A 24,285-nucleotide genomic window follows, 5' to 3' on the forward strand; every position below is an offset into this window, starting at 1 on the left:
TATGAAATATCTTTTAGTTTCTAGTAATACTTTAAATCTGATATTAGTAGAGTTACCCATATTTCTTATGCTTGGGGTTTGTATAATATATCTATTTTCATCCTTTTGCTTTTATCCTCTCTTTATATTTTAAGTTCATCTTTGGTAAACTATTATGCATAGAGTTGGATCTTGCTTTTTTATCCAGTCTTATCATTTCTGCCTTTTAATAAGATAGTGCATTCTATTTACATCTAATATAATTATTTATATAATTGTGTCTATTCTCCTTTTTTTGTTTGTTTTCTTTTGGCTCAATTCTGTAATTTTTGGTATTCCATTTTATATCCTAAATTGACTTTTTACTTATAATATTTTGGGATAGTATCTCCTCTAAGAATAGGAATGCACAACCTTTACCTATCACAGCCTACCTTGACTTACTGTATGACTTCATCTGTAATGTGAAAAGCTGCCTATCGTGTAATTATCATCATTTTTGCCATAGCACAGATCAGTGCAAGACACAGGAGAGAGATTCAGGAATTCATTTAGTGGAGGATCTCTGTAAATATGGTCAAATTGGAAAATACTTCAGATAGACCTTGAAATCTACTATGTGGAAGGTATTTCAGACTGGAGAGATATATAAAGAGAGTAATCAATATAGAAAAGTCTTCAGCCTGATTCCAAATTTAAATGTGTACAACAGAACTCATACTAAAGATAAATCCTGTGAATTCACTAGATCTGTGACAGCCTTCATTAATCATTCACTTGTTAAGACACACTGGACACAGTCCTAACAATATAAGGAATGTAGAAAACTTTTCAGCTTTTCTTTGTATTTTAGGACTCATGTGAAAATTCACATTGGAGAAGAGTACTGTGAATATACAAAATGTAGGAAAGCGCTCATTCATTCTTCATGCACTGCTGTATGTAAGAACTCACAGTGGAGACAGGCTTTATATTTACAGAATGTGAAAATGCCTTCCATTTCTTTCATCTCTAAGAAAATGTGAAAACTCTCACTAGAGAAAAATTCTGTGAAGGCAAAAAATGGGGAAAAATCTTCAACTGTCCCTCATTTTTTAGTGGCACATGTGAGAATTCATACTGAAAATATACCCAATGAATGTAAAAGAACATGAGAAAGTTTTATTTCTTCTACATCCCTTAAAGTACCTATAAGAACTCAAATTGGAAAGAAGTATTATGAATATAAGGAATGTGGGAAAACCTTCACTTATTCTTTTTTTTTTAAATAGCTTAGACAAAGGCACTTTAGTTGACATATACAAATTGCAAAACTACATTTTTTGTAAGAAAAGAACAATAATTAAGTATAGTCTTCACAAACAAGTTTCCCAGTAAATTCCAGGGTGCTTTAGATCCCTGCTTACTAAGACACATTGTCTATCATTCTCCTGGGCAAACTGTTTAACATTCACTAATTTTTAAAAAGACCCAGAGCAGATAGTAATCCCCTCCTTTCACTCCATGTTGGATTTTCACTAAACCTGAGTGAATCACCTAATGAAAATGATAAAAGACACTGCTTTACTCTCATACCCTCTGCCTTCCCATCTTGTTCCCTTTTATCTTTAGTCCTGCTAATAGAAGATCTATATGTAAAAGCTCATTCAAAATTATTTATTGGCAGAAAAGAATTATTCATTTAAGTCATAAATCTAAATAACTCAGAAGATGTAAAGAAGACCAGTACAGTTTGTATTTTTGTCTTCATGCTTTCCCTAGCCTTGCTGCAATTTGAGAAGGGAATTCTGTCCTTTGTGTCATTCTGGTGCCTGCCCTTAATTAGAAATCCTTCATTTGTTGATTCTTCCTGAGGCATATAGCACGGGACAGTTTTCCAACTCAGACCTTCACTTATTCTTCAAAGATTATTTGACAAGTGAGAAAACACTAGAAATGAGTTCTATACATGTAAGGAATGCACAACTCCCTTCCTCTTTTAATTAACTATATGAGGACCAATATTGAGGAGAGGCCCTATAATTGTAGACACTGTGATGTTCTTTTATTCTTCACATTTTACTGTACATGGGATAACATAAATTGGAGTGAAACTGTGAATATATGAAATGCAGGAGTGCCTTCATCTGTTCTCATCATTTAGGAAATTTGTGAGAACTCATACTGAAGAGAACTCTTATTAGTATTTGAAGTGCAGGAAAATCTTAATTTGTATCAAATTCTTGCAAAACCATGTGAATCCTAACACTTTAGTGCATACATAAGAACACATAAGAGAAACCATACCAGTGTGAAGAGTGTGGGAAAACCTTCAGGTTTTTCTCATCCTTTAGTCATCAAGTGAGAACTCATACTGGGAGACAGGAATTTGAAGAATGTGGAAAATTCTTTCGTTTTCCCTAATACTCCAAAAATATGTGAAAACTCACACTGGAGAGAAAACCCTATGAATGTGGGAAAACCTTCAGGTGCAGCTCTTCTTTGTTATGCATAAAGAAATTAATACCTGAAGAGAAATCTTTAAAATGCTGCAAATAAGGAAATGCTTTATCAGTGTCTCTCTCATCTTTGAAGTGGTACCCTAGCTTGTAATTTATAGTTTTCATTTGCTAATATAAACCACTATGTTAATAATGCTCCTAGTACCCTTTCAGCTATTTCATATAACTTTCAATGTGTATTACTTTCATTATGATTCGCATATGTGTACTGTGTCATTTCCACTGTGACATCTCAGACTGAAGTTAAACGTATGTTTTAATATACAAGTAAGTGTATTTGGAATTAGTTTTGTTATTGTTTCTAATTAATTTCCACTATATGCAATGCATGTGGTCCTTGTGATACTGACTTTGGTACTTATTGGAATTTTCTTTCTGCCCTACTATGACAGATCCTAGGATTTGCCTACTGATACATATTCTACCCATCTTCCTTACTATGAAAAGAGACATTTTCAGGTTATTGACCTTTAATGTAGAGAGATGTATCTTTAGCATTTTTGTGGCTAGTATAGTAGGTAGCATTTGTTTTGGTTAATAAGTAGTTGATGTAAATAAAAAATGTTCAAAGTTATCAAAAAAGGATGGTTTCATCAGACTTGGTAATTTAACCTTTTGTACTTTGCTCCTCTTTAAAGATGGACACAACAATTCATGATGAAAAGAGAGAACTTGGAACCATGAGAATAAAAGCTAGGGGACTTTATTGTGCTGGATTATGTTATATGAGGCTTAGAACTACCTTTTCTAGAATACTCTTTGCTGAATGGTTAGTATTGGATAAGAGAGGAACCTCCTGAGATTTGAAATGCAAAAATGAAGAAGCCATTAATCTCAAAATGATGTGGATGTAACAGAATGACAGATCCAAAACTGTTCAGAAGTTCCAAACTTCAAGCTTATCTTTCTGACTACTGTCTTTGTTGAATAATGTCAACCCTGAGCCAATCACAAGCACTTCAGTCTCCTCAGAGGTAGTGGTGTCCACAAGCATCTCCATGAGTCACCTTTTATGGTCCTACTTTGGCAGATAGACATGCACAGCTGTTTGAATTTCCTTGCAAACTCAAATCTGTCCATTCATACCACTATTTAAGGATATTGTGTATAAAGATTCTCCAATCCTCTGATTACCTCTTTTCCACATTTGTGAAAGATCTAATTTCTCTCTAATGAGCATATAGTTCTAATACTTCCAGTGGGTCTGTTTTCCTGAGTCATAAAATGTTACAGCAAAAGCAAGCAAATAAACAAATGAGTAACTTCTATTATTATTGCAACTGGTGAGTGGCTATCCTTGTTACCTATTTCTGGACTCTTCCAGGAAAGAAATAAGCACCTTGCTGATTTGTGAAGCATGTTGTAGGAATTTTGTCTTAGTCAAAACTAAATGAAAGGGCTTCCCCAGTGGCTCAGTGGTAAAGAATATGCCTGCCAATGCAGGAGACACAGGTTTGATCCCTAGTCCGGGAGGATCCCACATGCTGCAGAGCAACTAAGCCCATGTGCCAAAACTATTGAATCTGTGCTCTAGAGTCTGGGAGCCACTACTACTGAGCCCATGTGCCACAGCTACTGAAGTCTGAGCACCTGAGAGCCTGTAGTCCACAGCAAGAGAAGCCATCTCAGTGAGAAGCCTGCACACTACAATGAAGAGTAGCCCCTTCTTACCACAACCAGAGAAAAGTCTGTGCAGCAACAAAGACCCTGCACAGCCATAAATAAATCTTTAAAAAAAAAAACTTCTAAACTGAATGAAATTCCTGAATGACACAGTATCATTAAATTAAAACTATTAATCAACATAATTCACCATATTAACAAAATGAAGAACATATATATGATTATCTCAATAAATGCATAGAAAGTCCTTGAAGAATACAAAATGTATTTTATGAAAACTTTCAGACACTAGAGGATGGGAACACTCTTACTATTGTTAAAAAATAAAACTACAAAAATCGTAAAACTAACATCATACTTACTGGTAAGATATTGAATGCTTCCTCATAATATTAAGAGACAAAGCCAGAAAGTTCTCACTCTTTCTGTTCAACATTATTTTGTTTAAATATTTATTTACTTATTTGTCTGTACTAGGTCTTAGTTTTGGCTCTCCAGATCTTTGATCTTCATTGTAGCATGTGGGATCTTTAGTTGTGGCATGCAAACTCTTAGTTATGGCATGTGGGATCTAACTCCCTGACCAGGGATCCAACCTGGACCCCTTGCATTGGGAGTGCAGAGTCTTAGCCACAGGACCACCAGGGAAATACCCTGTGGGACGTCTATACAAGAAACAACAGGTAGATAATTTTATGGCAGGAGCAGAGAGGAGCTAAACTGTGTTAGGACATCAAGAGGTTATACATTTCCCATCCTTGGGGCAAGGGAGACACTACACATACACAAAAGGCTTCAAAGGGTCAAAAAGGTAGGGAATGTAGACTATAGTAAGTCTTGCTATCCCCCTCCCATATGCCTTTGTCATGAAATCCATCTTGACTGAGGGATGCGTGTGTACCTAGACAAAGGTCCTGAGACAGATTAACCAGAGGGTTCAAAACAAGACGACTGGCCAAGAAGGGGACAAAGCCCCAGAAGATTGCCCCCTAATAAAGGATTTAAACTTTCCAAAGGCACTACTCTAGCACTTTATTGCAGGGCTTGCCCGTGTGTCTTTATGCATCTATTCTGCTTTTCTAGTAAATACTTTACTTTCCTCTATATCTTCTGTCTCCTTGTCTGATTCTTCCTTTCACGACAAGGGCTGGGGACTTATATTCTATCCGCTGGCCCCTGTGGTCTAGCAGTGAAGATTCCTGGTTTCCACCCAGGTGACCAGGGTTCAATTCTGACTGGAAATTAAGTTCTCTCTCTTCCAACTGCTGCTTACTGCAAGCTAATGCTCACTGCTGTGTGTGTGTGTCCAAAATCATTCTGAGTATTTGCATCTACCGCCAGGTAAGTGAAGTCCAGGCCAGAACCAGTGTCTACTCCTGTCAGGATCCATTTGTATCTCCACAGGGATATCAGTATCAGTCAGCTGTGTCCAAGAGTCTTCCCATCAGTAAGTTGGCCACACAGCTATCTGCAGTGTCAGTGTATTTTGTTGGCAGATAGAACACTTCTTGCAGCTTCCCAGGTGGCACCAGTGGTAAAGAACCTGCCTGCCAATGAAGGAGACACAAGAGACTTGGGTTCAATCACTGGGTCAGGAAGATACCCTGGAGAAGGGAATGTCAACCGACTCTAGTATTCTTGCCTGGAGAATTCCATGGACAGAGGAGCCAGGTGGGCTACAGTCCATGGGTTCACAAAGAGTTGGACACAACTGAGTGAATTTCACTTTCACTTGTTTGCCAATACTAGGTAGGGGAAATGTTCCCCAGTCAGATTCAGTATCTATCTCCCACAAGCTGGTTAAAAAAAAAAAAAAAAAAAAAAGGCCTATTCATATAAAGCCTATTCAAGCATACTGAGTCTCCTACAAGTTTTACAGTAATTCCAACAACTCATATGTTCCTAACTGTAACCTCGATTAGGACTTCATCCATAGGTTTTGATTTTACAGTACTAGGTAGGGGAAGTGTTCACCCTGCCAAATATAATATGCACTCCCATAAAACATTCAGGTAAAACTGACACACTCTTTACATAATTCTAACTTTCATAATCCTATCAATGATTATTAGGTCATCTATTAAAAAGCAGAGACATTACTTTGCCAACAAAGGTCCATCTAGTCAAGGCTATGGTTTTTCCAGTGGTCATGTATGGATGTGAGGGTTGGACTGTGAAGAAAGCTGAGCGCCAAAAAATTGATGCTTTTGAACTGTGGTGTTGAAGAAGACTCTTGAGAGTCTCTTGGACTGCAAGGAGATCCAACCAGTCCATCCTAAAGGAGATCAGTCCTGGGTATTCATTGGAAGGACTGACGCTGAAGCTGAAACTCCAATACTTTGGGCAGCTGATGTGAAGAGTTGACTCATTGGAAAAGACCCTGATGCTGGGAAAGATTGAAGGCAGGAGGAGAAGGGGATGACAGAGGATGAGATGGCTGGATGGCATCACCGACTTGATGGACATGTGTTTGAGTAAACTCCGGGAGTTGGTGATGGACAGGGAGGCCTGGCGTGCTGTGATTCATGGGGTCGCAGAGTCGGACACGACTGAGCGACTGAACTGAACTGAACTGAATCTAATTGTAGCCTGGGTTAGGGCTTCACCAATAAGCTTTGGTACCACAGTTGAGTCCTGGGAAACCTCTCTTTTCTGGCCCCTGACCATTTTACCCTCTCCAGTGCAAAGTCTTTGGGTCCCCAGTGAGGGGTTCAGACAAGGGACCCTGGCCCTTTGGTTAATCTTCATCTTGTAAATCTGCCTGCCCACTGCTCGGGTTTCTCATTGTAATTTATACCTTTTGACTTTTAAATTTTTTCCAAATGGGTAGAGTGGACTCGTTTGGGGCTCTTTAATGTTGGGAGGGCATACAACATTAAAAGAGATCCAAATGGTGTATCCCTTTGGCCCACCCACCCCTAGGTTGTGCTATGTTAAAGCTTTTGTTTTAACCCCATCAGTGTTGATTTTATTCACTCATTTTTAAATAACCAACTAAGGATTTCTATTCTATTGTAATGAGTCCTGTGACTCTCCTCTGTTTCTTCTTTGTTTTGCTACTGTCAATATTCACTTTACTCATCTTACTACTCCAGTTCAGTTCAGTTCAGTTGCTCAGTTGTGTCCGACTCTTTGTGACCCCACGAACCACAGCACGCCAGGCCTCCCTGTCCATCACCAACTCCCGGAGTTCACCCAAACCCATGTCCATTAAGTCAGTGATGCCATCCAGCCATCTCATCCTCTGTCATCCCCTTCTCCTCCTGCCCTCAATCCTTCCCAGCATCAGGGTCTTTTCCAGTGAGTCAGCTCTTCGCATCAGATGGACAAAGTATTGGAGTTTCAGCTTCAACATCAGTCCTACCAATGAACACCCAGGACTGATCTCCTTTAGGATGGACTGGTTGGATCTCCTTGCAGTCCAAGAGACTCTTAAGAGTCTTCTCCAGCACCACAGTTCAAAAGCATCAATTCTTCGGCGCTCAGTTTTCTTTATAGTTCAAATCTCACATCCATACATGACCACTGGAAAAACCATAGCCTTGACTAGATGGACCTTTGTTGGCAAAGTAATGTCTCTGCTTTTCAATATGCTGTCTAGGTTGGTCATAACTTTCCTTACTACTTAGTAACTTTAAAATGTTCTACCTTGTTGGGAAGAGTCATGTGACTCCCCACCTTGGCCTCATACATTCTCTTGTTAATTAACTTAATTTTTTATTAGCATCTGTAAGATTCAGTGAGGGGACGATGAAATAGCAAATTTTATAAGGTTTCCTGAACTGTTTTTTGCAACAACAGGATTGTTGGACCCTAAAGAAGGCTGGGCCTCAAAGAATTGATGTTTTCAAACTATGGTGCTAGAGAGACCTCTTGAGAGTCCCTTACAGACAGCAAGGAGATCAAACCAGTCAATCCTAAAGGAAATAAACTCTGAATATTCATTGGAAGGATAGATGCTGAAGCTCCAATACTTTGGCCACCTGATGCCAGGTGCCAACTCATTGGCAAAGACCCTGAGGCTGGGAAAGATTGAGGGCAGGAGAAGAAGAGGGCAACAGAGGATGAGATGGTTGGATGGCATCACCGATTCAATGGACAAGAATGTGGGCAAACTCCAGGTGATGATGAGGGACAGGGAGGCCTGGCGTGCTGCAGTTCATGGGGTGGCAAAGAGTTGGACATGACTTGGTGACAGAACCACCACCACCACCACCACCATAAAGACATTATAACTCTAAATGTGTAATGCACTTATCGACTGAACAATAGGATTATAGGGGATGCCCATGTGAAGGGGTCCCTTTAACCAGAGAATTTACCATGACCTGGGCATAATGGGCATATTCAGTGGGTGTATAGCCTACTCATTAAAAGGCTAGTCCCACACAGCTTGCATATGAAGCATATCAGCTGCCTCACCTGAAGTTTTCCACTCAGCATTCACAGGGGGAGACCAACCATCCCCCATCTCAGGATAAACAGACCTTAGAGTGGATTTTATCCAGTCCATCAGGCTGGCTGTTCCCCCAGGAATAACCTCCTGTGTATCTGGATCACATATAATCATCTGTGATAGTTCCATAGTGATGTGTGGGCCCTGTATCAATACAAACATGCTTTCCTATTTTGCAGCACTCAAAACCAAAGACACAGCCCCCAAACTAGTTACTCCCGCAATTTATTTCAGTGAATATTCTTCAGGAACTTGATGGTCTACAGAATCAAACAATTCCTTCACACTATAATCCTGGTGTCAGGAGCGTCTTGGTTTTGTCCTTTCCACATGTTTACGGGGGGACTCATCTTTCAGTGTCATATCTTTTTGTTCTTTGATACAGTTCATGAAGTTATCATGGCAAGTATACTGGGGTGGTTTGCCATTCCCTCCTCCAGTGAATCATGTTTTGTCAGAATTCTCCATTATAACCCATCCATCTTGGGTGGCCCTACACGGCATGGCTCGTAGCTTCATTGAGTTTCACAAGCCCCTTTGCCACAACAATGCAGTGATCCATGAAGGCAGAACGCCAAAGAATTGATGGCTTCAAACTGTGGTGCTGGAGAAGACTCCTGAAAGTTCCTTGGACAGCAAGGCGATCAAACCAGTCAATCTTAAGGGAAATCAACCCTGAATACTCGTTGGAAGGACTGATGCTGAAACTGAAGCTCCAGTATTTTGGTCATCTGATGCGAACAGCCAACTCATTGGAAAAGTTTCTGATGCTGGGGAAGATTGAGGTCAGAAGGAGAAAAGGACATCAGGGGATGAGATGGCTGGATGGCATGACCAATGCAAAGGACATGAACTTGGGCAAACCTTGGAAATGGTGAGAGACAGGGAAGCCTGGTGTGCTGCAGTCCATGGAGTTGCAAAGAGTCGGACACAACTGGGTGACTAAAAAAGAACATGTTTACTACCTTCTTGGTAACTAGAGGTCTTAGGGGACTTTCTGTTGTCCCTGCACAATTTTTTACCTTGGGGGCAGTTTTGAGGCTAGTGGCCCAAGCTCAAACTTGCTGAAATCTGAGTTTGGACCAGCATCAAGGTCTAATCCAGCATTATCTTTTACTTTTAGTTTAGCTATTACAGATAACAGTAACCAAGGAATTATATGTTTATTATGCTTCTTGTTATTATGCACTTCCTTATATACCCAGTGATTCCACTCCTCAGGATTTGGATCCATCTGTAAATACCTTTGGTAACTTTTACCTTTCTGACTGACTACAGCAAACTGCTGCTCATACCATGGGTGACCATCTGACTCGGGAATCAAAGGGTCTTCATTCTCTGCCCTTCATGCTTTCTCTTCCCAAACCACATGTTTCCATGAGCCAGGGCTAACCTAGCAAATCCCACTTCATTGACACCAACTCTTTTGTGTTCTGAGCACCCAGTTTCAATGTGGGAAGAGGGGGGTTTTCTCCACACATCCAACAAGCAATGTTCCAACACCAGCTGGGTATTCTACAAGTCAAGTCATTTCTGACACTATCTCCCCTGATACAGCATTAGATTCCACAGGTTGAGTTCTTACCCTCTAATCACATGGTTGATTTACCTGGCAACCAGTACCCTACCCATAGGTGCTGGTTAAAAGTTTTGCCAAAAGAACACAGTGGTAATAGGAAAACCCTCTTCCAACAGTACAAGAGATGACTCTACACATGGACATCACCAGATGGTCAACACCAAAATAAGATTTATTATATTCTTTGCAGCTGAAGATGGAGAAGCTGTATACAGTCAGCAAAAATAAGACTGGGAGCTGATTGTGGTTCAGATCATGAACTCCTTATGGCAAAATTCAGACTTAAATTGAAGAACACAGGGAAAACCACTGGGCTTCCCTGGTAGCTCAGCTGGTAAAAAATCTGCCTGCAATGCAGGAGACTTTGGTTCAATTCTTGGGTTAGGAAGATCCCCTAGAGAAAGAATAGGCTACCCACTCCAGTGTTCATGACCTTCCCTGGGGCTCAGACAGTAAAGAATCCACCTGCAATACAGAAGTCCTGGGTTTGATCCTTAGGTTGGGAAGATTCCCTGGAGGAGGGCATGGCAAACGATTCCAGTATTCTTGCCTGGAGAATTCCCATGGACAGAGGAGCTTGGCAGGCTACAATCCATGAGGTCATAAAGTCAGACACGACTGAGCAACTAAGCACAGCACAGACAGGGGAAACCACTAGGCCATTCAGGTATGACCTAGTCAAATCCCTTGTGATTATACAATAGAAGTGACAAATAGATGCAAGGGATTAGATCTGATAGAGTGCCTGAAGAACTATGGACAGAGGTTCATAACATTGTACAGGAGGCAGTGATCAAAACCATCCCCAAGAAGAAGAAATGCAAAAAGGCAAAATGGTTTTTTGAGGAGACCTTACAAATAGCTGAGAAAAGATGAGAAACGAAAGGCAAAGGAGAAAAGGAAACATATTCCCATCTGAATGCAGAGCGTCAAAGAAGAGCAAGGAGAGATAACAAAGCCTTTTTGAGTGAATAATGCAAAGAAATAGAGGGAAACGATAGAATGGGAAGGACTAGAGATCTCGTCAAGAAAATTAGAGATACCAAGGGAACATTTCATGCAAAGATGGGTACAATAAAGGACAGAAATGGTATGGACCTAACAGAAGCAGGAGATATTAAGAAGAGGTGGCAAGAATACACAGAAGAACTATACAAAAAATATCTTTATGATCCAGATTACCACAGTGGTATGATCACTCACCTAGAGCCAGACATCCTGTAGTGTGAAGTGGGCCTTAGAAAGCATCACTACAAAGTTAGTGGAAGTGACAGAATTCTGGCTGAACTATTTCAAATCCTAAAAGATGATGCTGTTAAAGTGCAGCACTCAGTATGCCAGCAAATTTGGAAAACTCAGCAGGACTGGAAAAGGTCAGTTTTCATTCCAATCCCAAAGAAGGCAATGTCAAAGAATGTTCAAACTACCGCACAACTGCAGTCATTTCACACAGTAGCAAAGTAATGCTCAAAATCCTTCAAGCTAGACTTCAACAGTATGTGAACCAAGAACTTCCAGATGTACAAGTTGGATTTAGAAAAGGCAGAGGTATCAGAGATAAAATTGCCAACATCCGCTGGATCACAGAAAAAGCTAGAGAATTCCAGAAAAACATCTGCTTCATTGACTATGCCAAAGCTTTTGACTGTGTGGATCACAACAAACTCTGGAAAACTCTTAAAGAGATGGGAATACCAGACCACCTGACCTGCCTCCTGCGAAACCTGTATGCAGGTCAAGAAGCAACAGTTAGAACCAGACATGGAAAAACAGACTGGTTCCAAATTGGAAAAGGAGTGCATCCAGGCTGTATTTTGTCACCCTGTTTATTTAACTTATTTGCAGAGTACATCATGCGAAATGCTGGGCTGAATGAAGCACAAGCTGGAATCAAGATTTCTGGAAGAAATATTAATAACCTCAGACATGCAGATGACACCACCCTTATGGCAGAAAGCAAAGAGGAATTAAAGAGCCTCTTGATAAAGGTGAAAGAGGAAAGTGAAAAAAGCTAGCTTAAAACTTAACATTCAAAAAATCAAGATCATGGCATCCAGTCCCATCATTTCATAGCAAATAGATGGGGAAACAATGTAAACAGTGACAGACTTTATTTTCTTGGGCTCCAAAATCACTGCAGATGGTGACTGCAGCCATGAAATTAAAAGACACTTGCTCTTTGGAAGAAAAGCTATGACAAACCTAGACAGCATATTAAAAAGCAGAGACATTACTTTGCCAACAAAGGTCCATCTAGTTAAAGCTATGGTTTTTCCAGTAATTATGTGTGGATGTGAGAGCTGGACAGTAAAAAAGGCTGAGCACTGAAGAACTGATGCCTTTGAACTGTAGTGCTGGAGAAGACTTTTGAGAGTCCCTTGGACAGCAAGGAAATCAAACCAGTCAATCCTAAAAGAAATGAACCCTGAATATTCATTGGAAGGACTGATGCTGAAGCTGAAGCTCCAGTAATTTGGCCACCTGATCCAAAGAGCTGACTCACTGGAAAAGACCCTGATGCTGAGAAAGACTGAAGGTAGGAGGAGAAGTGGGTGACAGAGGATGAGACAGTTAGATGGCATCACCAACTCAATGGACATGAGCAAACCCCTGGAGATGGTGAAGGACAGGGAAGCTTGGCATGCTGCAGTCCATAGGGTCGCAAAGAATCAGACAAGGGACATGACTCAGTGACTGAACAGCAACAAAAAGACACCTCACTGACACAACAAAAGACACCTTTATTGCTCTCTTAGGAAATTCCAAGGGTGTAAGGGGCTGTATCAGAAACAAAGAAGAAAGACCAAATATGTATTTCCTATTATCAATCACAATGTCCAGCTTTCCTGATGGTTCACTGGTAAAGAATCTGCCTGCCAATGCAAGTTACTTGGGTTCGATCCCTGGTCCCAAAATATCCCTGTTCTGGCAGAGCAACTAAGCCCATGCACCACAACTACTGAGCCCAAGTGCTGCAACTACTGAAGCCTGAGTGCCTAGAACCGTGCTCCACAGCAAGAGAAGCCACCGCAGTGAGAAGCCTGTGTGCTGCAAGGAAAAGCAGCCCCTGCTCGCCACAATTAGAGAAAAGCCCTTGTAGCAACAAAGATCCAGTGGAACCAAAAATAGAATAAATAAATGAAAATTATTTTTAAAAAATCACAATGTCACACTGGATGAGAGACATGTTTATGGAACTCTCTCAGAATGGGACACAGAATATGTAGATATATGTGCCTCAAACGAATGCTCACTAATGTTCAACGGTGCCGTTGTGAATTTTAGTACAGAAATTGAAAAGAAGGTCAATTATGTGGCTTTTTACTAAAAAAAAACAAAACACATATGCTTACTGTATGCCAGGCATAGATCTATCCATAAGATATCAAATAGCCCTTTCTCCAACTATACCAATATTTGGTGGTAAATGAACCTGAAATCTTAAGGCCCTTGACTCTTCTGAATCCTCCGGCCAACACAAGGAGACTTTTTTTTTTTTTTCCATAAGGAGACTTTTAAACTACTTGCCAGAGGAAAGCAGTATCCCCTTTCCTGGAAATCGTACAACAAATTTACAAGGCAGGTGCTTTACAAAATGACACTTGTTCTTAACATCTCTCCTTGTTTTTTTAAAGAAACTCTTTCTTTTCTGTCAGCCTATTTCCATTTTAAGAGTTTGTGGGGGCTTCCCCAGTGGCTCAGTGGTAAAGAATCCACCTGCCCAATGCAGGAGATGCGGGTTCCATCCCTGGCCTGGGAAGATCGACATGCTGTGGAGTAACTAAGCCCATGAGCCACAACTATTGAGCTTGTGATCTAGAGCCCAGGAACCACAACTACTGAGGCCCGCGTGCCCTAGAGCCCGTGCTCCACAGGTGAAGCCACTGCAATGAGAAGCCCAAGTATCGCAACTAGAGATTAGTGCCTGCTCCCTGCAACTAAAGAAAAAGCCCACACAGCAATAAAGACCAAGCACAGCCAAAACTAATAAATGAATAAATAAAATTACTTTTTAAAAAAGTTTGTGGAAGAACAACTTAAGACCACTCGTGGTTGTTCCTACCCATTCAGCAACTTGACCGGTGGGAGCTACAGACCAGTGTGCAGTGGCAGGCTGAGCACTCCAGTCTTCAGTAGGGAACTGCTGAACTGAGTTCCTGCATGCCTTTGGACCAGCTCACCCCTCAGTTTGAATAGCAGTGAACTCAGTGAGCAAATGAGCTGGTGAATGAACTGAGCAGCCCATTCACCCTGAAATTCTTCCTTGGTCACAGCTTTCTCAGCTGCCACCTATTCTTCCTTTTCAAACTCTTCAGGATCTCTGTAGAAGCAGAGATCAGGCATGACCTGCCATGGGTGTTCCCAGGAGATGATGCCACACATTCACAGAACTTCCCAGGTCTGCAACCACCACCACATCAGGCCCACTGAGTGAGCTCCCTTGCTGTTGTTGTTCAGTCATTCAGTCATGTCCAACTCTTTGCAACCCCATGGATGACAGCACACCGGGCTTCTCTGTCCCTCCGTATCTTCCAGAGTTCGCTCAAACTCATGTCCATTGAGTCGATGATGCCATCCAACCATTTCATCCTCTGCTGCCCCATTCTCCTCTTGCAGGATGGCAATGTCCACATAACACAGAGGAGAGTCTGTGTTACACAGAGCAACGGTAGGCAGGTTAATGTAGGAGGCACTGTGAGAGGCTGGTGGTCAGCCTTGGGATCAGTAACTAATGGAAGTCTTGGCTCCCAGAAGGCTGCCTGGATCTGGTTAGTGAAAGTTCTAGGACTGAAGTGGCCTGTAATAGGAATAGCTCCAGTGGCAGCAACAAACTTCAGCATAGCTCACTGGCTAGTATTCCTGGAGAATGTGACACTGACATCAGCTGGGTTTTCAAAGGCAACAATGGCACAAGCTGCCAACAGAAGCTTCTCCCAAATTCTCTTCAGATTTATGATGTAGACTTCATAACTTTTCCTTATATAGATGTACTGTTCCATTTGGAAGTCAAGGTTGGTGCCACCTAAGTGGGTTCCCACTGCAAGGAATTTGAGGACACCACCCCCCTCCATTTGCAGGACATCAAGGACAGCAGACATTGTGAAAGTTTCCCTTTGCATTACAGTGGGAATCCAAAATGCCATATGGGGAATTCCCTGGTGGTCCAGTGGCTAAGACTCTGTGCTCCTGATACGGGGGGCTGGGTTTGATCCCTGGTCAGGGAACTAAATCCCACATGCCACAACTAAGACTCTATGTAGCCAAATAAATAAAAATAAATGTAAAAAAAATGCCATATGCTGAGGAAACCAGATCTGAAAGAGACACATGCACCCCAATGTTCATCGCAGCACTGTTTATAATAGCCAGGACATGGAAGCAACCTAGATGCCCATCAGCAGATGAATGGATAAGGAAGCTGTGGTACATATACACCATGGAATTTTACTCAGCCGTCAAAAAGAATTCATTTGAACCAGTCCTAATGAGATGGATGAAACTGGAACCCCTTATACAGAGTGAAGTAAGCCAGAAAGATAAAGAACATTACAGCATACTAACACATATATATGGAATTTAGAAAGATGGTAACGATAACCCTATATGCAAAACAGAAAAAGAGACACAGAAATACAGAACAGACTTTTGAACTCTGTGGGAGAAGGTGAGGGTGGGATGTTTCAAAAGAACAGCATGTATACTATCTATGGTGAAACAGATCACCAGCCCAGGTGGGATGCATGAGACAAGTGCTCCGGCCTGGTGCACTGGGAAGACCCAGAGGAATCGGGTGGAGAGGGAGATGGGAGGGGGGATCGGGATGGGGAATAAGTGTAAATCTATGGCTGATTCATATCAATGTATGACAAAACCCACTGAAATGTTGTGAAGTAATTAGCCTCCAACTAATAAAAAAATTAAAAAAAAATTATAAAATAAACAAAACAAACAAAAAAAAACCTAAAAAAATAAAAAAATGCCATATGGATCCCTGTCTTAGTAGTGTGAAAAAGTCAACATCTCTCCTTCTAATCCACATTCCTTAGGCTATAACCTATGGAAAAGTACACTTTCCATTCTAGAGGAGATCACTTTCACAGAAGCAATTGCAAGACTGGACCAATATGTACAAGAGGATCCAGAGAAACATGAGAGAGTGGATTTTGAGAGTATTAGACTAGTGCACATAATACAAAGCTGGATATGACAGAATTAAATGACATGGAGAACTTGTCCATGACTTGGGATTTAAGCTTCTGGCAAGGATACTTGAACCAGATCCTAATACTTTGGCCAGAAAGGTCAGTGGTTCTTTGAAGATTAGACAGAATGCCTAATAAATGTAGTAAAGATATGAAATATCCTCAGACATAGTATGGAAGAGTATATAAGAAGGCTCAAAGAGGCGAGAATGTTAGAATAGATTGACTGTATAAAACCTGAGAACCCCAAAATTATGTTCTCTAAGATGGCCCAGAAGTGAGGCTTCTAATGAGAAAAACACTGACATCTTTGTGAAGCTCAGTGGGTAGCTATCCCTTATAGACAAGGGTTTGTGGTACTGATGCTGGCAAAGAACTGAGCTCTCTGGCATGAGTAAGGATAATGAGATTTCAGAATAACAGAGGCCAAATAGCTCCACATAACTGTTAGTGGCAAAGCAGATTTAACTACTGTGGTATCAGCAAGACCACCATGGCAATCAAGGTGTTTTTACACATAGGGATTGTGGCTATGCCTAATAAATCAATGTGTTCCTGGGAGTAAGAAAGATAGACAAGAAAATAAAATGTAGCTTGTCTTGTTTTATAAATATATTTGAGAGTTGGTGTACAGCTACTGCAGCTTTCCAAGTGGCACTAGTGGTAAAGAACCTGCCTGCCAATGCAGGAGACTTAAGAGACAAGAGTTGGATCCCCGGGTCGGGAAGATCCCCTGGAGGAGAGCACGGCAACCCACTCCAGTATTCTTGCCTGGAGAATCTCATGGACAGAGGAGCCTGACGGGCTACGGTCCATGGGATCGCAGAGTCGGACACAACTGAATTGACTTAGCAGGCATGCATGTACAGCTATTACAATGGAACATTGTAGTTCCTCACCCTGTTTTTAGATATATCAGGTCACATACCAGAGCCTGTTAGAAGGAGAAGATAACACTCTTTAAAGAAGGGCAATGCCACTGCAACTAAAGGCTCTTAAGTGTTCCTTCTGTTGTTGTTTGGTTGCTAAGTCGTGTCTGATTCTTTGGCAACCCCAATGAACTGAAGACCACCAGGCTCCTCTGTCCATGGGATTTCCCAGGCAAGAATACTGGAATGGGTTGCCATTTCCTTCTCCAGAGCATCTTTCTGACCCAGAGATTGAACCTGGGTCTCCAGCCTAGGCAGGCTGATTCTTTACCAATGAGCTGCCAGGGAAGCTCAAGTGTTCCTTCTATCCTTTCCTACAAAGATCTGCAGCTATTTGCCTAGGTAACTGCACTTGGGAAAGTGGATTATTCAGAATTCTCAAAAGAGGTGAAATACAGTTCCTGAGCAGCCTCTCAAAGAGGTGACCTAAAACATTACAATGGTCCTTCAGCTATAACGAAGGCTTATAGAGATCAAAAGATGAATGAAATGTAGGCTCAAATCCATCTCAAAGTGGAGCCAAAGCATCCACAGACCACGTGATTATCATTACCATGTGATTATTTCCCATGTCCCTGAGTGTATAATTGGGACAGATATACTTATCAGCTGGAAGAACCCTGTGCAGAAAAGAGCTAATGCAGCAAATCCTTAGAAAGCCCTGCTTGCAAGGCTGGCCTTTGGCTGTTATCTGGGAACTTGGATTTGGGGAGCATTTCCACTGTCCCTTACCACTGGCTTTCTTGGAATTATGAATTCACAGATCTGAATCACCAAGATCTGACTCTAAGTGAAAATCTGATACTACCTTCTAAGGGTCATTTCAGTTAGAGCATGAGCTATGCCAAATTGAAAGCAGTCATAGGCTCAATAAAGGAAACAAGAGACTTCCCTGGTGGTCCAGTGGCTAAGAATCGGAGCTCCCAATGCAGGGAGCCCTGGTTTGATCCCTGGTCAGGGAACTAGATCCTACATGTCACAACTAAGAGTTTACATACTGCAACTAAAGACCCGGCATGCCACAACAAAGACTGAAGATTCCCCGTGCTACAACTAAGGCCTGACACAGTCAAATAAATAAAATTTTTCAATAAATAAAGGGAACATAGATTCTGCGATTGTGCAGGTTTAGGAAACCCTTTTGTGGGGCCCTAAACAGTGGAAACATGAATGCTGGCTGGACTATCTGGGCCACTTACAGATGCCCACAGGAAAGGGCTTATTTTCTGATAGGGCTATTTGCAGCTGAGGTGCTGATTGCCTCTATATTTCTGATAGAGAGATACATACAGAGACTAGTTGCATTTCTAACTTATGAGTACTGTGGAAAGCTGCCAGGTTGGGGGAAGGCACATTACAGTGACTATGACCCCTCCACCCACTCCAGACAGATCAGACTCTGGATCCTCATGTGATATGTTGCATTGCTATTGACTTGCTGTATTCAGATTTCTAGTTTGGTTGCAATCTGCATCAATGAACTAATAGTGTGACTCTATTTCCCTCAACTTTTTCCTAGTAGGCACACCTTATTAAGGCAATTTGACTGTTAAATGCAACTATCCCCAGAAATAGACTGATCTCTATAAATCATTTTGAAAACCTTTGAAAATTCAGAATATCATCATGCCCAACTCCTTAACATGATATGAGTTTGTGGTTAAATTACATCAAAAATCTTTTCTGTGAAACTGCTTTTGTCTCTTGCACACAACCTTTCCAAACAAGAGCTCTGGGTTGGAGTACAGGATGACTAAAAAATAAAAAGTTATAGTCGCTAAATGGGATACACTTGATTTTTTGACAATGAAGAAAACACATTCTGGAGAGTCACAGAGAGTGGGGAGGACATTAATCGTCTTTGTTTTTCAGAACTGTTCCTGGAAGCTTCCCTCTCTTCTTGAAGGAAAACTCCCCATGCTGCCTACCAAGCTGCTCTGAACATATATAATTCAGCTGGACTGCTGAGCCCTTGATCACACCTGACAGTGCTGACTATGAAGCAGCAGAGAATGGCTCCAGCTCCTGCACTTTCAATGCAGAACACTTCCAGATGCTGTCTATACACATGAGGTGGATAAACTGATATAGTGCACAAGCAAATCTGTTTGGAAATGACTGCCTTGAGAAGCCCCTTTGAAACCAAAAACTGAACTGAATTATTTGGACTGAACTGAGATCCCAGAGCAAGAGGTACCATGGTTGGAGGCCATCTTGGAGGCTGGTAACCGGTACTGCCTAGCTGATACATGTTCTGCTTGGGGTGCCCTAACGATGTAAACTCTGTCTCCAGAGGTACTACATGTACCCTCTGGAATTGTAATTTTGACCTGTGTACCTTGACACTGCCTCAGCCCTAAAAGGCATTGGGTCAACTTCAACTTACTAGCCAGAGTTGTGCTGTGCCTGACTCGAAGCCTTGGGCTAGGTAAAAAGATCATAACAAAAACTTAAGCAGGAAGATCCCTGGCTTTCTTAGGAAGGCCTTTATGGTTAGTGGGATTTGTTTAACTGGCCAAAGCTAGGACTCATAAAGGGCATGTATATATGTGTTAGTTGCTCAGTTGTGTCCGACTCTTTGGGGCCCCATGGACTATAATCCATCAGGCTCCTTTGTCCATGGAATTCTCCAGGAAAGAATACTAGAGTGGGTCGCCATTCCCTTCTCCAAGGGATCTTCCCGATCCAGGGGTCAAACCCGGGTCTCCTGCATTGCAGGCAGATTCTTTACCAACTGAGCCACCAGGGGAGCCCATGAAGGGCATAACTGAAGCCAATACTGCATGTGGTGAGAGAATAAATTCCTAGGCAGGTTGATTTAAAAAAAAGTCCAGGGTCCCTGAGGAGAAGGAAAAGGGTCTGGGGCTCTTGAGAAGGAGAAAGGGGTCCAAGGCTCTCAAGGAGGAGAAAAGGACGAGGCAAAAAGGACAAACTTTGTCTACATTGCTCTGTCTTAGTCAGTATAACAATGATCAATGTAACATGCTCAAGGACATGTTTCTCCTTAACAAGAAGTGAAGTGAAGTGAAAGTCACTCAGTCATGTCCGACTCTGCAACCACGTTGACTATACAGTCCACGGAATTCTCTAGGCCAGAATACTGGAGTGGGTAGCCATTCCCTTCTCCAGGGGATCTTCCCAACCCAGGGATCGAACCCAGGTCTCCTGCATTGCAGGCAGATTCTTTACCAACTGAGCTATCAGGGAAACCCTCCTTAATAAGAAACTTCTGACTAATCTTTTATCTAAAGATGTATGTTGTAGGAGTGGGTCTGGTGAGATCTTTCTATTGTTAGTTCTAATCCTGTTAATCGTATATTGTGGGAGTGGGTCTGGTAAGACCCTTTATTGTAATGAGGTATATAACTCCCTTGCTAAAACTAACGAGGGGGGCACTCTCTGCCCCCTTCTGATGTCTATGTCAGAAGCTTTCTCTGTCCCTTTTTCACATTAATAAAACTCTGCTACACAAAAGCTCTTGAGTGATCAAGCCTGGTCCCTGGTCCCAAAGCTAAATCTTTGGAGATCACAAATCCGACATCGTTCACCGTAAGCTATCACTGGGGAGATCACGAATCTGACATAGTCACCATAAGCTATCAGTAGGTCTCATCCTGTTACATGGAGTTCCACTGATAATAATCTTGTCGTAAAGACACCTTGGCCAAGGGCCAAGGGGATGGACTGTGCAGGAAAGAGTTACCATAGCAGGCCTGAGACTGCTATCCTTAGAAAGGCCTGTTTGCAAGGCTGCCCTTTGGCGGCATCTGGGACTTGAATTTTGGGAGTGTCCCCAACATTTAATAACTGATAAAAGTGGTTTACTGTACCTAACTGTATACACAATGTAGTTTATGCTAGGCTCATGTGTGTCCAGCACCCAATAAAACCCCTGGATTTCAGGTAAGCTTCCCTGGTAGACAACACTTCATACATGTTGTTTCAGTTTGATCTACAAGAATTAAGCACATTCTGTGTGAACCCAAGGGAAAAGGACTCTTAGAAATTTCTACATACTTTCCTGCAGATTTTGTCTAATGTACCTTTTCCCTTTGCATTTTTTTTACTATATAATTTTACATACTCATCCATGAGTATGACTATATGCTGAGTCTGATGAGTCTTTCTAGCAAATCACAGAACCTGGGGATGGCCTTAGAAACTTTCAGTGTCCAAAGTGCTCACCATTACACCATGGAACCTCTTGGTCTTAGAAACCTTCAATGTCAAACCCTTTCATTTGTTCCTTGACAGGCAGGGTAAGAAACACTAGAGTGGAAAACCTGAAATTTCTCTTTCCCTAAGCAAGACAGTAAATCTTAGTAACTCTACACCCTAATTTCAGAGATAGCACTACATTCTAAAACTCAGTTTGCAGAGGTGATAGTCTCCACCATATCCTCATTTACTTCACTTGTTCACCCCCTGCAAAAACTGGATGGATCATAGTGCATAGTCCACTGATGACAATGGACTGCAATTTACTTAACCAACTGGCAGCTCCAATTATAATTGCCATACCAGTGGTTATCTTTACTGGAGTAGATCAGTATAGTCTTCAGCACTTGGGAGGTGGCTATTTTTCTTCTGAGTACATTCATCTTAAACTCCATCACTGAATAAAATCAAAAGTAGGTCATCTTCTCACAACAGGGCAGCAGAATACATTCACTGTTTTGCCCTAGAGCTACGTTAACCCTTTCTTTTGTAACATACTCCACAAAAACCTCAACATAGAACATTCTGCAGTTGACTCCGGGGGGGAGGCGGCGGCGGCGGCGAGACAGCGGGGGTGCGGCCGGAAATAAAATTATTTAAAAAAAAAAGAACATTCTGCAGAACATAATGTTAGACTGCCATACTGGTGACATCGTGCTAACTGGGCCTAATGGGCAGCAAATGAAAAGGACTCTAGATGGCCTAGCAGGACACATGCATGTTAAAGAGTAAAGGATTAGCCCCATGAAGATTTACGGGCCTGCCTCATCAATAAGGATTCTAGCGGTCTGGGGCATGCCAGAAAATTCCCCCAGAGGTAAAATACAAATTATCTCTTGAATCTCTTGCCACTGAAAAAGAGGCACTGTCTTTAGGGACCTCTTTGGATATTAGAGGCAGCATGTATCATTTTGGAACTCAAAATGCTACCAGGTTTGAGCAGGGTGGGAGTGAGAAAAAGACACATATCAGGCTGAAACTATAATACTAGCCAATCTGATGTGATACAGTCAATCTGATGTTGCATATGCCAATGCCAATAGTGCATACGGATGCCAATAGTGAAATGCCGATAGTGCATAAGGATGCTGTGCAGAGCTTCCAGCAACCCACAGCAGGAAGATTATAGTATAAATCTTATAGTGCAGATCCATGCCTTCTATTCATATAATAGATAGCTTCTGTGTGTTTATAAATAGATGATGTCATGCTCCTGAGCCCTAGTAGACACTGAGTGGCTGACTATGTGACACCAAACGATCATCATGCCATGAGAGCTGCTCATTATGGGCTAGATACCATCAGAGTCACTAAATCATAAGATTAGAGAGGTATAGGAGCTGAGCTTTGGCAAATGAATTTGCTGGTTGGCTCAGCACCTAGAAGGAATGCAATTATATTAGAGATAAGAAAACTGACTTACTGGACATATATAAAGTATGGAGTTCAGCAAGTAGAGAATGCATATTATTTTCTTCATAATTTACAAAAATTGACTATGTTGTATATAAAAAATTTTCAATAAGTAGCTAAAGATGAAATTTATATGAGCATATTATCTGACCACAAGGAAAATTAAGCTAGAAATCAATAACAGAAAGATGTTTAGAATATCCCAAGTGTTTGAAAATTTTAAAATTCAGTTTGAAATAACCTGTGGGTCAAAGTAAGAATCACACTAGCTCTCTTTGCCGCATCTACTGCGAGAATGAAGACCATTCTCAGCAATCAGACTGTCGACATCCCAGAAAATGTCGACATTACGTTGAAGGGACGGACAGTTATTGTGAAGGGCCCCAGAGGCACCCTGCGGAGGGACTTCAATCACATCAATGTAGAACTCAGTCTCCTTGGAAAGAAAAAGAAGAGGCTCCGTGTTGACAAATGGTGGGGAAACAGAAAGGAACTGGCCACTGTTCGCACAATCTGTAGCCACGTACAGAACATGATCAAGGGTGTTACACTGGGCTTCCGTTACAAGATGAGGTCGGTGTATGCCCACTTCCCCATCAACGTTGTTATTCAGGAGAATGGTTCTCTTGTGGAAATCCGAAATTTTTTGGGTGAAAAATACATACGCAGGGTTCGAATGAGGCCAGGGGTTGCCTGTTCAGTATCTCAAGCCCAGAAAGATGAGTTGATTCTTGAAGGAAATGACATTGAACTTGTGTCAAATTCAGCTGCTTTGATTCAGCAAGCCACCACAGTTAAAAACAAGGATATCAGAAAATTTTTGGATGGTATCTATGTTTCTGAAAAAGGAACAGTTCAGCAGGCTGATGAATAAGATCTCAGTGATCCTGCTGCAGAAACAAGATAGCACATGGTTCTGTGGACTCAGTTGTGATATTTTAAAGAGACAATAAAAACTCTTGATTTGAAAAAAAAAAAAAGAATCACACTAGAATTAGAAGCTATTTTGAACTGCATTATTTTGATATATCATAACAAAACATGATGATGCAATTAAGGAGTATTTAGAGAAAAGCCAAGAGCCTTGAATAAACATAATAGAAAAAAGAAAAGGTTAAAGATTAATGAATTAACTATCTTGAGAATGAGAAAAACAAAAGAAAATAAATCCCAAAGAAGACAAGAAAATAATTAAGAAGAAACTAATATGATAGTAAACAAATATCTAAGACAGAGAATCAAAATACCTAAAAGTTGATTCTTTGAAATAGTAATAAAATTGTCAAGCCTATGGCAATACACAAGAAAACAAGAGGGAAGGCACCAAAAGCCAATATCAGGGGTTTAAACAGGAATAGCAACTCAAATTTTGTAGACACAAACA

The 24,285-nt window shown here is 41.3% G+C and overlaps 1 protein-coding gene and 1 pseudogene across 2 annotated transcripts; one reads left to right on the forward strand and one right to left on the reverse strand.

Annotated features, from left to right (window-relative positions):
* Positions 1-14,428: 14,428 nt before the first annotated feature.
* Positions 14,429-15,237, reverse strand: LOC122700798 (annotated as a pseudogene).
* Positions 15,238-21,235: 5,998 nt separating this feature from the next.
* On the forward strand, positions 21,236-23,881 carry LOC122700278 (60S ribosomal protein L9). 2 transcript variants are annotated; one of them, XM_043913034.1, is made up of 3 exons: positions 21,236-21,246; positions 21,956-21,961; positions 23,171-23,881. In XM_043913034.1, exon 3 carries the CDS (start codon positions 23,197-23,199, stop codon positions 23,773-23,775), a length of 579 nt encoding a protein of 192 aa, XP_043768969.1. In that variant the 5' UTR covers positions 21,236-21,246; positions 21,956-21,961; positions 23,171-23,196; the 3' UTR covers positions 23,776-23,881. The 2 variants fall into 2 exon arrangements, with proteins under 2 accessions (XP_043768969.1, XP_043768970.1); XM_043913035.1 differs by lacking the exons at positions 21,236-21,246; positions 21,956-21,961 and adding an exon at positions 21,508-21,512.
* Positions 23,882-24,285: the final 404 nt, after the last annotated feature.

The sequence above is a fragment of the Cervus elaphus genome, chromosome 9 (genome assembly GCF_910594005.1).
Source record: "Cervus elaphus chromosome 9, mCerEla1.1, whole genome shotgun sequence".
Classification (NCBI taxonomy): domain Eukaryota; kingdom Metazoa; phylum Chordata; class Mammalia; order Artiodactyla; family Cervidae; genus Cervus; species Cervus elaphus.